The sequence below is a fragment of the Lycorma delicatula genome, chromosome 12 (assembly GCF_047948215.1).
Source record: "Lycorma delicatula isolate Av1 chromosome 12, ASM4794821v1, whole genome shotgun sequence".
NCBI lineage: Eukaryota > Metazoa > Arthropoda > Insecta > Hemiptera > Fulgoridae > Lycorma > Lycorma delicatula.
In genome coordinates this window covers 19,376,163-19,392,143 of record NC_134466.1, presented here as the reverse complement: position 1 = coordinate 19,392,143, position 15,981 = coordinate 19,376,163, and the positions used below count along the sequence as shown (strand labels likewise).

General features: G+C 33.0%; 1 protein-coding gene across 1 annotated transcript in view; it reads right to left on the bottom strand.

Moving 5' to 3' along the window:
• Positions 1 to 9,036: 9,036 nt before the first annotated feature.
• Positions 9,037 to 15,981, bottom strand: part of LOC142333364 (uncharacterized) — a 104,048-nt gene continuing 97,103 nt past the window's right edge. The window contains exon 12 of the mRNA XM_075380386.1: positions 9,037 to 9,191. Within this exon, the coding sequence (XP_075236501.1) occupies positions 9,037 to 9,191 (155 nt within the window). The remainder of the gene's footprint in view (positions 9,192 to 15,981) is intronic.

Sequence of the window (15,981 nt, the reverse complement as noted above, 5' to 3'; positions counted from 1 at the left end):
GTTTCATGCACATTTTCTTTTTTAACAGGCAAGGAAAATGGATCTTCTTCCAAAAATGAATTACAAGTTTGTGCATCCATACTCTGCAAAAAAAAATATTTGATAATATTTTATTATAATACTGGAACTTAAAATATCGTTGTTAATGAAACCACGTGGTTTCAATAATAATAATAATAATAATAAAAATAATAATATTATACTAATATTAAATAATAATAATATTTATTTAATAATAGTTAAATAGTGTGGTTAATGATAAATTACTGAAATGTAACATCTGATGAAGTGGAAAGTTTGGAGCTAACTATTATATCAAAGATATTTTATGACAATTTATTGATCAGTGTTCCAAAGCACCAACCTGAGTCGGTTACGTATAGAAATGATTTACTATAGAAATTACTATATTATTATTTTTTGTTACATTAATATGCTTAGAACGCGTAAATAATAAATACTTCTTTCACTCTGGTAAATCTGTAGGCATAATCTTAACCACTAGCAAACAATCGCGGGATAAACAATACTAATATTAGTCCTATTACTACATATTTAATTTTAGGTTTCTATTATTATTACTACGTTATTATTTTTATTATATATTTTTGAATTTTATTTATATAAATATACTTACGACACGTAAATAATATAATTTTTTTCACTCTGTAAAAACTTTAAACATAATCTTACACGGTAACATACAACCATGGGAATAGTTCGACTAAAATTAGTCGTACTATTCGATTATTAAAATTAATCGATTTATTTAACAACATGCAAATATGTATTAAACGACCAATTTTTGAAAATTAGTAGTTGTCAACTACTTAACCTTCTTATAATATTATTTACAACATAAAAAATTCAATCTAATGAACTGCTTTTACATAGAATTAGAATGTAATGTCTTACTTTTTTTGATATCAATATCATTTGTTAAAAACTGTTTTATTTATATTACAGAAATTTTTGTTTTTGAGGGGAAGAAATGATACCTGATGACTTTTGGGACAATTATTTAATTATTGATTTCAGGTTTATTTACGATTCGTCACAATGTTGGAATCTTACCTTTTTAACACGCAGTCAAACTTGAAATTCTCCGGTGTCCTCACTTGATTGTATCTCTGTACACCAAGTACAACATATAGGATTTAAAAATCTTACGTTCTGACTGTCAGAGCTTCCGGTGTTTTCATTCGGTGTCACATCTGTGACTTACCTCACCGCAGTAGCTCATCTCCGGGTCTGGCAATCTCGTACCCCTCCTATAATAAAGTATGCAAGAATCTTACTTCTGACTATTGTCTTCTGGTGTCATATTCCTGCCTAACCTAAAATAAATCGGACAGAACACCTCATAGTGAGGGGCCTAGTTTTAGGATTATGCAATTTCTTGTCTTGTCAAATGCCGTAGTTCAAGGACAAAGTGAGGCCTTTTCCTTATACCCTGTGAAGTAGGATAATTAGGCATATTTCTCTGAGATGCCCTTATTCGGACATGAAATAGGACGTGCAATTTCTTAACAAGTATTCTTGTAAGTAAAGAAATCAATGTTGTTACTAAAATTCATAACTTTTTTTGTACTTTGTGTTTAAATTGTTATATAGGGTTTGAGTATAGACTCGCTGTACTATTTGACATGTAGTACTTGTTTGTGATTTCCTTCATAAGTTATTGACATCTTCAATGATATTCATTTGAAGGATTTTTTTGCTTCTCTTTTTGGGTTAGTTAAGGATTACTAGTGGTGATATTAAAACTTCTTTTTATACTAAAGATTTTCCAAAAATTATAAAAGATAGTCTTCCGATCAATTTTCAAATATTTGTTGCCGTGGCTTGTATTTTTTCCTTGTTTACATACAACAGATTGACATTGGAACAATTTTTCTGCTCTCTCTCTCTCAGTATTTGTTCTTGTAACACTTTGTCAGTTTTTTTACCAACTGGTATTGGGTGTTCAAGAATGTCTGTAAAGTGCTGACACACTTTCATTCAGATGTGCGTCACACCTGCCTGGATAATATTGTTCCATAATGAACAGGACAAAGGTACCCGATTGTGTACACCTCCATTTGCCTAATTTAACCCCCCAAGAATATTACTTGTGGGGGACAGTCAAGAATGTAGTGTACAGTAAAAAGCCAGTCACTAGTGGAACTACACAATGAAATTGAAATGGCTTGGGAAGCAATTCCTGTGTCTGTAAATAAAGTCTTACAAAATCAAATCGAAATTAAACTGTCACCTGATTATTTCGCTAAATAGATTTTTTTAAATGTATTTATTTGTTTTTCTATTTTAACTTTTTGCTCTTAATACATAATGTGAATTACTTTCACTGATAACTAGGAAAGAAACTTACTTGAATTTTCTGCTTAATTTTCTCCTAAATAGTAAGTCTTTTGAGAGTAAAACTCTCTGTAGCTAGAATTTTACTCCCTTTTCCGGATAAGTTATCTAATTTGTTGGGATTTTTTGAAATTGGTGCAAAGATTTAGTGTAGTAAATTTTTTTTTAAATTTAAAGCTTTTCAAAAAACTTAATTTAGTTTAAAAATTTTTTTTGTTTTATTCGAGTGCGACAGGAAAAATTTTAGTAACATGTATTTGAGGGGGGGGGGGGTCTCCATTTAATATTTTTATATTCTTTGTAACTACAGTACTGCTGCACAAAGTTTCATAAAGATTTTAGTTAATTTCTGTTCCGTGACAGTTGTATCTACAAGCTAAACAATATCAATACTTTTTTCCAAGCCGATATTGAAAGTATTTTTTAAACTCAAACGAGACGTAAAATAAAACTGCTTGAATATTTTCAAATGTATATTATATGAATAAATTAAAATACTAAACTTAAAAGTTATTGGAACAATTTTTAAAATATGTAATTTATTTTAACTCAATTAAACCTCCTTTTTGATTTTTTTTGTAAGCTTATTATTTTAGGCATTAAACAGAATAACTACTGTAAATTTATTTTTATATTATTTATTAGTATGACAAATTGAGTAGTTTGTCTAAAAGTTATTTTTAAAACTGGTTTAAAAGTCAGTTACTTTAAAAAATATTATAATATTGAACTTCATAATATATATTATATATAATAAGCCAAAAAGGCACCATCAAACAATTTTTTTTTTCAAATTTCTTTGTCAGTAAAACTGAACAACCAAAAAAAACTATCAAGTTACTTCATTTGTGTGAGGTAATACCCTGCCTCACACAGTTCTTGTCTGGGCACGTTGATTTTGAGGCATACCTATGCAGGTTCGGGAAGAGGATACTGGCAGATTGTCCGTATTGTGAAGTAGTTGATAGGGTACACCACACTATCTATGAGTGTCAGAAGTGGGAGCATGTCAGGAGGAGAGAGGGCCTGATATGGCTCACCCCTGACAACACGGTACCGTACATGCTGGCGGGAAATAGGCAGTGGAGCCAGGTGGAGAAGCTGGTATGCACAATCCTGAGAACAAAGGAAGGTGAGGGACGTCTGCGTGAGGCCAGGCTCAGGCTGGAAGTATGCTAGGTTTAAGAATCATTTTAATATATGTCTTTGTGTTGCTTGAGGGGTGCCATCGGGTAGGAATCCGGGTAGGATGGTCCTGGGGCTCTATGGTATTTCTAATTGTGGTTTCCGGAAGCAAATGAAGGGTGCAAGGGTGGAAGCCGGTGTCTCATTGTGTAATGACATGATATGTGAGTAGATTAATATGGGTGAACATGCTTCGCCCACTTAACCAGGGTCTTTAGGCACCTTAGATATGAGGTGCGAAAGTTATATTTACATTAAGGTTGTTTTGTTTTACTTCTGTTTTGTTTTATTTTTTTTGTGTCCACCTTTGCGGATGATGAGTATGGGTGATTGCCGGTTTGAAACATAAAGTTTTAGCGAAGTAGACTCTTTGCTGAGAGTCATGCTAGTCTGGCTGTGGGGCTAGACCTGCCCTGATGGGCAGGCAGCCCATTTTCCCAAATTAGTTAGTTGTTAGGAGAAGCATGTTCGCAAGGGTCACTTTAGAGTATGACCCTTAGATAGGGTAGGCATAAGAAATATTAGATTAAAGTCTAGTATTAGTACAAAGGACATGCGCTGGGAGGCACAGGGAGGTGTACCTGGGTCTCCCAACGAGCATGTTAAGTATAGAATTAGGAAGCCTGCATGTTTCATTTAGTCATAAGGATAGATATAGGCACTAATGGACGTACGCTGGGCTGAGCAGGAAGGGGTACCTGTTCATCCCGATGGATATGCCGAGTGTGAAAGTTAAATAGAGTGCTTTGAGTGGGTAGGAAGGATTTGTGCTAGGAATTGTGGGGTATCCTCAGCAGTTCTCAATTGGTAAGCACTTCCTTAATGACCTGTGTGTCATTATTAGGTTTGGAGTGGAGCACTTATGCTGAGTGATAGTGAAAAGATGCCTTTCACTACCACTCAATAGGTAAGCAGATAAAAGGCAGCCTGCGTGCTGTGGCTTAGTTGCAAGAGTGCTATGATGAACGTGTGCTGGGTGTAAAGGATAGAAGACCGTATCATCCACACTCAATAGGCATGGTTAGACATAACAATTAGGTAATGAGCCTGCGAGCTCTAATAGGTTTTAAGGAAAGGACTTGTGCTGGTCAGGAGCACCATCCTGACCAATGAACAAGCATAGATTAGATTAAATTAGTGTGTAGGTTAAGTTAGGCGGCCTGCGAGCTGCACTAATTAGTGTGATTAGAATTAAGGTAGATATAAGCGAGTTGCTTCCACCCAATCGACATTGACTTATAACGGGGGGGTTACAAGTCGCACCCAGGAGGGAAGAAAGCCGGGTCCACTGCACAAAAAAAAGGAGGAAAAGACAAATCTAATAAAAATATAAAATCTTAAAATACAAAAAAATTAAAAAACATATGAAAATATACAAAAAAAATTAAAAAAAAAGCAGTGGAGAGGGCATGGGGATGAAGCGTGGCGACGTCTAGGGACAGGGAGGCAGCCCTCTTGTGGAAAGGGTGAAGGTCCACCTGCCATGTAAGAGGAAGGTGGGTCGGCGCTACTCGATGAAGCACTAGGGACATTCGAGGTAAGAAGATGGGTCGCGAGGGGTAATGAGGACATGTCGCCCATTATAGGATAGGATGTGAAGGGTTGTCCTATGGGGGAGGGGATCATGGGCGTGCTAGAAGAGGGATGTCTATGGTCTCTGTCGATACCGTGGGGACCCCGTTGGGAGAAGCCCTAGTAGAAAACTCAAGCCAGGGGGTGGTAGTCTGCAGCCACGGCATGCCTATGGGAACTGCATTTGCTTAACGGCGGGGAACGATTTCCATAGGGGTGCTTAAAGAGGAAAAAAAAACAGTGAAGTACAAAGTATGTACATACACCGAAGGCCACTGGATTGGAGATGGAAGCTTTGTGAAAAATAAAAACAGTGCAAAAATATTCTTCTACTGTTGACACTTGCCTTTGAAATTTTGTTGACTAGCTATATAATTTATGCAAAAATATTGTTTGTTTCTTATTGCAATAATGTAGAACTGTAGGGTTAGTGTCATAAATTAGGGAAAAAAGAACCCTATAAAGATTGTATAAAAGATCAACAGAAGTGGAGAAACTTGTATCAATTACTTTTTCAAGTAACATATGTGCAGAATGTAAACAATTATTCTTTCAGCTTCAAAAAAAAAAATCTTTCCAAGCTTTAGAATAGTAATGGAACACATCTTGGTTTGGGAAAAAATGCTGAACTCCATTATTCCTTTCCATCCCCAATACATTTCTGGTCACCTCCAATGGGAATAACATAATATTCTCAGATTGTAAGTTCAGCTGAAATGAGTTAGGTGGCAGTGTGTGTGCGACAAAAACCATAATTATATTCTTTCAGAATGCTTACTGGCAGTTGGTGAATGTCAACAAGAACTGGGACTTAATCACATGACTGTTATAACGACCAGAGAGTGGTATGTGTATTCACAGTGTTGAATGTAGTGGGTGTCACTGTCAGTGAATTACAGCAAGTCCCAGTTCACTTCTTAGGCACAAGAGTGAAACCGTTCTGAAAATTTCACTGATTCTCAGACTTGTGCCCGCACCTCAGCAGGTGGAAGGTCAGGCGTTAGGGTTCAGGTTTTGCCAATTTTTGGATACTGTATTAAGATATGCAGTTTTCTTGTTATCAACAGTGAAATAAGCAAGAAAAGTGAAATAAGCTTTTCTTGGATGGAAAATAAACCATCAATTTCATTAGAAATTTTTTGTTATTTGGGAGGTAACTGTAAAACCAGTTGGTGGTTTACAGGTGAGTCTGTCCTTTCAGTTTTTCTACTTTCAGCTCTGGTTCTGTGACAGTTGGGTCCACAGTATTAACAGCAAAAGTACTATATTCTTCATGGTTTCAAATAATAATGCATAAATTTCAATATTTTCCACTCATTTACAGATTTATATTATGCGATAATTATATTACCTTAACATAATCATTTTATTGTAATATAATTATCCCATAATATAATACACAAAATGATTAAAACCAGTACTGAAAAACTCCACAGAAATGGAGCTAACAAAATGATTTGTCCAGTACTAATATATATTGCGTAAATCAGTTTGTGTTGTACATTAAATTATATTATTAATGATTCACAACAAGGGAGTACAGAAAAACCTGAGAGAAACACCATAAAACCACATTAAAAATGCTTAGTAACTCATAGAAACCTAATAAACATAATAATAAAAATTATGCACAAAGTACAGATCCTGGAAAAGCTGCCTTATGGCTCTTATCAAAGACTGATAGGAATGGTTTTAATAAGTATAATATTTTTTACATTTATTCATTTCTGTGTGTTTTATGGATGTTTTAACAGCTGTAATAGAAAATTCCGTCTGTTGGGAGATAAACTATTTATTACAAAATTTGTTACAGAATTTGTTATGGCTGTGACATGTGTACAGTAGTGTAAGAGAAGCATTGAAGTAGTTTTCTCCGAGGATCACAATGACGATTATAAAGCTGGTTCAGGATTGTAGGCTGGCTGGGGCAGCATTGTCATGTTAGATTTGGCCGGATAGGTGGTTCATGGTGAAGGCAGTGTGGGCTAGCATGTTGTCATGGTGAAGTTTCCTGTCACCACTGATGTTTGGTCTGATGTGCCAGATCCTTGCTCTCAGTCTCTTGAGGACTTCTACATAAAGTTTAGAGTTAATGGTTGTCCCAGGAGGTATAAAATCAAGGTGGACGATCCCTTGATGTCAAAAAACACGATGAGCATGGTCTTGATCTTTGATTTGCTAATTTGAGCCTTTTTGGAGTGAGGGGATGCCGAGGTGTGCCACTCGGCACTTTGCATTTTCATTTCAGGGTTGTACTGGAATATCCATTTTTCATCACCAAAACATAACATTGTCCAAAATGTGAGGATCATTTCACACCTTTCCAAAATGTCTTGAAAAATTTCCACGGCGAGAATGTTGGTCATCGGTCAAAATTCTTGGACAAGCTTCATGCACTTATTTCTCATATGTAAATCCTTGGTCACAATCACATAGATGATCATTTTTGGAATATTTAAAATGTTGGCCATTAAACAAACATCCATCTGATAATCTGCTTGCAAAAGTTCTTTTACACAAGTACCATTTTTGTTGTTTGAGGGCATTTTCATTGATGGGCATCAAGTGTGGGCTTCATCGTCAACCTCTTCAAGGCCTTCCAAAATCTCCTTGTTTCATCTGTATACTTGCCTTTATGATAAACACTCATCCCAAAGACCTGTTGAACCACTGCAAAAGTTTCTTTGACAGACTTGCCAAGTTCCACGCCAAACTTGATTCGATATCTTTCTTACAGCGAGTGCTGCATCGTGGCTTGTACAAGAGACAAAACAGAGGTTTATGAAATCGCCCATAAGAGTTCAAATAGTTCATAGAGAAAATAAAATTAACAAATCCTTTTGTGAAAAAAATAATAATTTTACAATGTGGAGGTTAATTAAAAAAACCAAAACCTTTGCATTATATTCACCATCCGGACTACCTGCACTGACCTGATAACTGTATAAAACAATCTTAGTCCAATGAATTTTCTACTTCTCTAGATGCTTTATGTACCAATCCATCCATTAACTTTTATAGTAGTACAAAAAGGGAGAAAGTCTGTGTTCAGACTGTGCATTCAGAATTTACAGTTTTTCAGTAATCAGACTGAAAGAGGGAAAAGTTCATAAGTTTAAGAGGGCCATAGTTCATTTATTGCCATGCCATGCAGATTCTAAGGGCTGAGAAACACTTACTTTTCATATGGCCAGAAAATAAATTGATTTTCACAAAGTAACTGGTTTGTATGAATGCTTATTTAATAATGTACAACTAGCATCTTTCAATATAATCACGCTTGATAGCACCAGAACACAAGAATATTGAAGGCATTAAAAATAATAGAACAATAGAAAAATGTGTGGGGTTGAGCACCACGTAAATTATTTGGTAAGAGACCCAGGTCACAGGTGGATGCATAAAGAAACACAGCAATCCTGTTTGAAAACAAAAATGCAGTAACCTAGAATGGGGATTATTGAAAACTACGACAAAGCTTCTTGTAAGCTTTGTCATAATACACCCATATTAAATATGGATGTCATGGCAACAGGTATAAACAAATATTTTATTTGCTCTGTTTCATGCTTGATTTCTTTTTTAATAATGGACGATAATGGATCTTCATCCAAATATGAATTATCAATTGGTGAATCTATACTCTGCAAAAAAATATAAAGTAATACTAATAAGAAACAAATCCAATGCGTACCACGACTGTTTGAAGTGTCTAAATTAACTATAACGCATTCATTTTTACTAATTTTTTTGGTAAAGCGTTTAACATAAAATACCTCTAAAATGTGGAATATTCAACTGTTTCGCGTACTCGATCAATTCGTGATCGTATAAAGCGCGTTATGGTATTGAATCGATTATTTTTTCTTTTTATTAGCAGTACCCCCACCTTTCTTTAATTTTAATTGCCCACCACTTTTCTTAAGTCTGTCTACCGCCAAATTTAGATTTAAGTTTCATCGCGTTAGTTACTTCAAAGGCGGCGACTCTTTCAGTTAGACTGTTATCTGGGACGATTACACGTTCCCAAGCTCGTTCAGTAAGTGCTTTATCGGCTTGAGATCTGGTTTTGTTATCTGAATATTTCGAATAAGCATGCAGTTTACATGCATCATCCAATTTATTAACGCCTTTATCACCACGTTTCAATCGTTTATCTTATTTAGAACCCGGTCCGACATGATTATAACCCGTGATATGTGCTTAAAATGGTAATAAATCTAGACTAATTCACTAAAGAACCGATAATACCACCTCCTTTCTGCGTATTTTTCTTTACCTTCATATCTAAATATATAAAAATTTTGTATTCATTCAAATACATTTTCGATATTAAAAAAATTAATAACTCAAATATTATGTTTTATCAACCTGGTTGAGGTAATCAACAACTGGAAATCAGCAAAAACTGGAACGGAAATATGTAATGTAGGAACATTTTTGCAAACAAAGAAGTTAGAAAATTTTAAAAGAGAGATGAACATAAACATAATAGTAATGGAATTGGATAAATAAAATGAAATGAAAAGAAAGGATGAAGTTATTAGAGGATAATTTTACAATTCAGGAAATAAAAAGGAAGACATAATGTAAGAAAATTCTAAAAAAAAGAAATAGTATTGTACTTAGGACAGTTTTTACTAATGATAGGAAAATTTCTATCAGAATAAGAATAAACCCAGGGACATGCTTTTAATACAAGTTTATATGCCAACTAATCAATCTGAAGATGACACAATTGAAGTACTGTATTAAGAGAAAGAGAAAATTATGGAAGAATAAGATAAACATTGTTGTAGAATAATAATAAGGAAATTGGTGCTGTAGGGCACCCAAACGTACTTTGGAGGGATGAAAAGGTGAAAGGAAACAACTGAGAACATGAAATGAAAGTGGAAGAAGGATAATAAATACTACAAAAAAGACTAATGAAAATGGTAATAATATAGGCTGGTAAAAAAACTATAAAAGAGGCTGGAGATTTCAAAATCTCCAAATTCTTTGGTAGTTTTTGGAAATGTGATGGAGATAAAAACAGATAAAAAATTGACTATATATTTGCAGAAGAGAAATTGAGAAATGCAATGAATCAGATATGTAGATGGCCAGGTGCTTTTATTGATAGTGATCATAACAGTGCGTTCAGAAAGTCACTGTACAGTATACTTTAGAATTATGTTGCTGCATTCTGGTCTTTTGGTGTTAGATTGGTTGCCCTTGGTTCATTGTGTATTGTTCAGTGATAAACCAAGACATTAGATGTTGAGTTATGTTGTTTCATTTATCAGAATCAATAGTATTGAGAAAAGTAATGATTCTTTTTATAGAAGAATACATTTTTCACGAAAAACGTTGAATATGCCTTTTGTGAAAGCGACAATTATAGTGATTTAGTGAAGCACAATTTTTCTGAAAAATTAGCTAATACTTGCTGTTCCTCACCACAATGCATTTTGAACTAATATCAAAAAGTTTCAGGCAACAGGCTCTGTTGAAGATGCTGATCGAAACAGAAAACCACATAAAGTTCAGATGCTATGGCTGAAAGTCCACCAAAGCTAATGAGTAAGTTACCACAGTAGCTAGATATTAGACTTGATGCCGCACAGAAAAGTGCAAGAAAGGAAAAGAAACTCTTCCCCTACAAAATAATGTGTGTTCAAAAACTGAAAGCAACAGATCACGTCAAAAGACTAATTTATTGTCAATGGTTTAAACGTTTTATTGACCAAAACTGCATAGGTATACAGAACATTATGTTTTTTACAGAAAGAGTGGTTTCAACTGGGAGGATATATTAAATTACAAAATATACAACTGTGGTTGACTAGTAACCTCTTATGAATTGCATGAACAATCTTTACATGATGCAAACATTGGAGTCTGGTTTGATGTGAACAGAATGTGCATTGTGGGTCCAATCGTTTTTGAAATTTTACTTGACAGTGATCATTATTGTGATATTTTAACAACCTTCATTACTCAGTTAACAGAAGTGGAAAGCAATCACTGTTATTCCAACAAGATGGTGCCACAGCTAACAAGTCAATGACTTTTTTATAAAATGTCTTTGGTAAACGAATCATTCTGAGGGGTTTTTGGCCTGCACAATAGCCCAATCTGACTCCCTCAGATTACTTTCTATGGGGACTGCAAAAAGAGCAGTGTATCACAACAGACCATGCACAATTAACAAACTAAAAACTGCAATAATGGCATAAGTACAAGACATTCCAATAAATCAGTTAGTTACAGTGTATGAAAACAAACTACAACATGTGCAATGTTGTATTGATGTTTGAAGAGGTGAATTTCAACACCTTTTATAAACTATTCCAATTACTGTAATATCTGTTTCTATAAAATAATGAAATAAAAATGCAAAGTTATAATTAAGAAAGTTTCATCATTAAACTCCCATAATTCCAGTGCACAGCAACTTTCCTAATGCACTGTACTTCTTTCTGGTAGTAGAAATAAAAGTAATATTGAAGGCAGTTAGTTAAAAGAGCTGAGAAATTAACTAAATGGAGGATTGAATAAATTACATCAGTTGGATAAGAAGTTACCTTAAGAATTAGAAAAAAGAATTGCACAAGACCATTGTTCAGATGAATTTTTTCTAAATATTAAGGATGTCATATAAACACCAATGGCATAAAACAATTAGCTTTATTAAGAGAAGAAGAATAAAGAAGCTGTGGGTTATCAGATAGTGTTTGAACATGTAGAAAAAACAGGCAATAAAATAACAGTAAGGTTGAGGAAGTTGAGATGTTCTACAGCAAATTGAATAATGAATCAATAAGATTCAAAAAGCAAATGATAAATGTCTTGCAGATGAATTATCAGATAGAGAAGATTTAAAAAAAAAATGAATGATGTGATCTATGTATAAAAAAAAGGAAAAAATGAAACTGATAAATTTGAAAGGTGGAAGAAATATACAGAAGTATACTGATGTAGTAGAAAACCAAATAATTTTCCCATAATAGATCAAGTAAAAATGAAACAGGATGAAATAGGAGCATCAATCAGAAAATGAAAAAGTAATGAAGAGAGTGAACAATTTTAGAATCTGAATTAAAATATGGACAAGCTTAATTCAGAATAGGAAATCTAATCGGTTAAGAGATATCATGAGAAAGATTGATTAAAACATTGCTAGAAGGATCAGTAGAAGGTGAAAAGATGAGAGACCTAAACGATCAAGAATGATAAAAGTTAAAAGACATTGGATCTACAAAGAACTAAAATTTTTAGTTGAAAATATAAACCAATAAAAATCATACATGGTGCAAGGACCGTATATCAGGCAGGTATGACAATGATGATGAGCTGTGAAAACATTACATCAGTTTAGCTTTCAAACCTAGCATGCCATTGAAGAACAGATTAAAACAACATTATTTTAATACCTTTTATTTTTAAGAATTCCTTTTATTCTGCTATATCTTGTTCATTTCTCATATTTTACAAACTTCCAAAATCCTTCACACTATCATTTAACTTTGTGAAAAGTTCAAATCACTTTTCAAATCGAAGAATCGTTTTTTTTACATATTAGATTCATACCTTAGAGGTAGATGATTTCAACTTACATCACAGATTCAATAACTCTTATTAGCTCACATCATATTAGCTCACATGTCTATCTGATCTGTCTAAGGAACATTACAAAACTTTATTGATTCATTGCATTTATTAAAATAAAAGAAGATAAATTATGTTTTTTATTATTATAATATAACTACATACAATCATTCAGAAATAGTATAAAGATTCATGAATGCCATGCCTTTTTATGTTGTAATGTTCCTTTCATTTGAAAAGCTGAAGAAAAAAAACAGTACCAATGCAACATTTATCAAATTCACTGCGTACTTCTATGTCTACAAAATTAAATATAACAGTTGCATTTACAAAAATGAATCAGTACAAATAAATCATATTTTTAACAGAATTTAAAATGCTAAAGTGAATGAAAATAAATAACCTCCTATAACATCCAGTTTGGGCAAGGAATTTGTCCTGTAGTAGCCACTTTAAATAACACCTGCGTAACAGTGCTTTAGCTAACCTTCTTCCTTTTGCATATTGTCATTGTACTTGCAGATTTAAATTTCCGAATTCTAATATCAGACAAAATTTTCAGTAATTTAAATGATGAAGTTTTCAAAATTTACAACATTTAAAAATTTTTATTTCATCTGTAGCTATTGTGTAAAATATATTTTAAGTATTCAAGGGAGCTGCTTACACTTGCTGCCCAAGTAAATGTTATTCATAAAAGACAAAAAATAAATAAAACCAGATTAGGAAAAAAATTATAATTATCTGTATATAAAAATAAAGACATGAAATTATTTAGTTGAAACTGAATAGTTTTGGATTTAACAAACTTTAGTCCAGGAGAGTAATATTCCATGGCTTATAAATAGTCAACTTTGTTGCTATTTTAACAGCTATGAATGATATATGTAAAAGATTGAAGCAAAAATGTAAGAAAGAAATTCCATCTTGTACATTATTTGCTACTGATTTCATAATATGGACATTGTGAAAGTCAAGAGGAAATTCAAAGAGTATTGGACATCTGGAATAAAGAAATTAGTACAAAGATACGCAAGGTAATAATAGTGTAGACATGGCAGAGCAATGTAAAAGGGGAATTCATATATTTGGATACAGTCATGACAGAAAATAGAAGAAGGTTTAAAGGGCAAGAATACAAAAGGTGAGCCAGTTCAAACATTCTTCAAGAGTTGTTGAGACACAGATAAGTGCCTTCAGATTTCAAACCGCTTACAAAGCATACTAGTCAGTTATCTTGCCATATAAATTTGGAACATAGATTCAAATAAATAGTAAATATAGAAGTAAGCTACAAATGCCAGAATAAAATCTTTGAGAAGTGTAATAGGAAAAACTTGCATCCGGATGACTGCTACTTTGTTTTGTTTCAAATCATCATCCTCCATTGCTGACATAATTACAGTAGGAATAATTTGATAAATATTTCATGGAAACTGATTCAGCATTCATAGAGTGGCAACAATGAACAAAAATACCCCACGCTATTACATAAACTCCTCAAGGAGTAATCAATTTACAAGTGCAAAGCATTATTACACACAACATTCTCCAAGGAAATTTCCAACTCCAAGCGATCAGAAAAAATCCCACCCTGTTGAAAATTAACATAACCCTATATATAACATTAAAGACAATGCAAATAGATTATGAAAGATCCAACTTCACATAAGAAGGTCTACTAATTGTTACCTTACCGTTATCAATTATGAAAAATTTTCAGACTACTCTAACAATTTTCTACCACTTATATTTGATGCTTCTTTCATTTAAATTTCTTATTAGTATTGGTTTTATCAGTATCAAAAAGTTTAATTTAATTAATTGTAAACAATATAATAAATTGTACATTACTTCATTTTACATGTGTTTTGTTTAATTTTAGGATTTTCCTTCAAAGGTCGAGATTTCAAAGGACTTTTTATATGACTTAGAAATTAAAGAAATTATTTTTATGTAAGGAGTTAAAAATGCTATTGATGAACGATTCTGTTTAGTAGTAGAAGCTAGTATCCTACAGCTGTTATCCAAAAAATTAAAATAAAAATAAATGAAAAGTGTAATTATGTAGCAAATTAATAGTTTATTGATTCAATAAATTTAAAAAGAAGTAACAGAGAGTGTTTTAAAGCAAATTAATACTTTATTGTTTCAATAAATTTAAAAAGAAGTAACAGAGAGTGTTTTAATAACTATCCTTTAACTCTCTTTCTTTTTTAATTTTTATTTTAATTCTGAAGCAAAACAGCAAAGCATCTAGACCAATGAAATTTTTTTTTTTTTTTTTTTGTCTTCAGTCATTTGACTGGTTTGATGCAGCTCTCCAAGATTCCCTATCTAGTGCTAGTCGTTTCATTTCAGTATACCCTCTACATCCTACATCCCCAACAATTTGTTTTACATACTCCAAACGTGGCCTGCCTATACAATTTTTCCCTTCTACCTGTCCTTCCAATATTAAAGCGACTATTCCAGGATGCCTTAGTATGTGGCCTATAAGTCTGTTTCTTCTTTTAACTATATTTTTCCAAATGCTACTTTCTTCATCTATTTGCCGCAATACCTCTTCATTTGCCACTTTATCCACCCATCTGATTTTTAACATTCTCCTATAGCACCACATTTCAAAAGCTTCTAATCTTTTCTTCTCAGATACTCCGATTGTCCAAGTTTCACTTCCATATAAAGCGACACTCCAAACATACACTTTCAAAAATCATTTCCTGACATTTAAATTCATTTTTGATGTAAACAAATTATATTTCTTACTGAAGGCTCGTTTAGCTTGTGCTATTCGGCATTTTATATCGCTCCTGCTTCGTCCATCTTTAGTAATTTTACTTCCCAAATAACAAAATTCTTCTACCTCCATAATCTTTTCTCCTCCTATTTTCACATTCAGTGGTCCATCTTTGTTATTTCTACTACATTTCATTACTTTTGTTTTGTTCTTGTTTATTTTCATGCGATAGTTTTTGCGTAGGACTTCATCTATGCCGTTCATTGTTTCTTCTAAATCCTTTTTACTCTCGGCTAGAATTTCTATATCATCAGCAAATCGTAGCATCTTTATCTTTTCACCTTGTACTGTTACTCCGAATCTAAATTGTTCTTTAACATCATTAACTGCTAGTTCCATGTAAAGATTAAAAAGTGAAATGAAATTATGATTATGAAATTATGATATCAATGATATAATACCAATGAAATTATGATTTCTCAAGCAAATCACTGTTTCTGCCTCTGCAATCCCTACATCAGGGTTTGTAAATA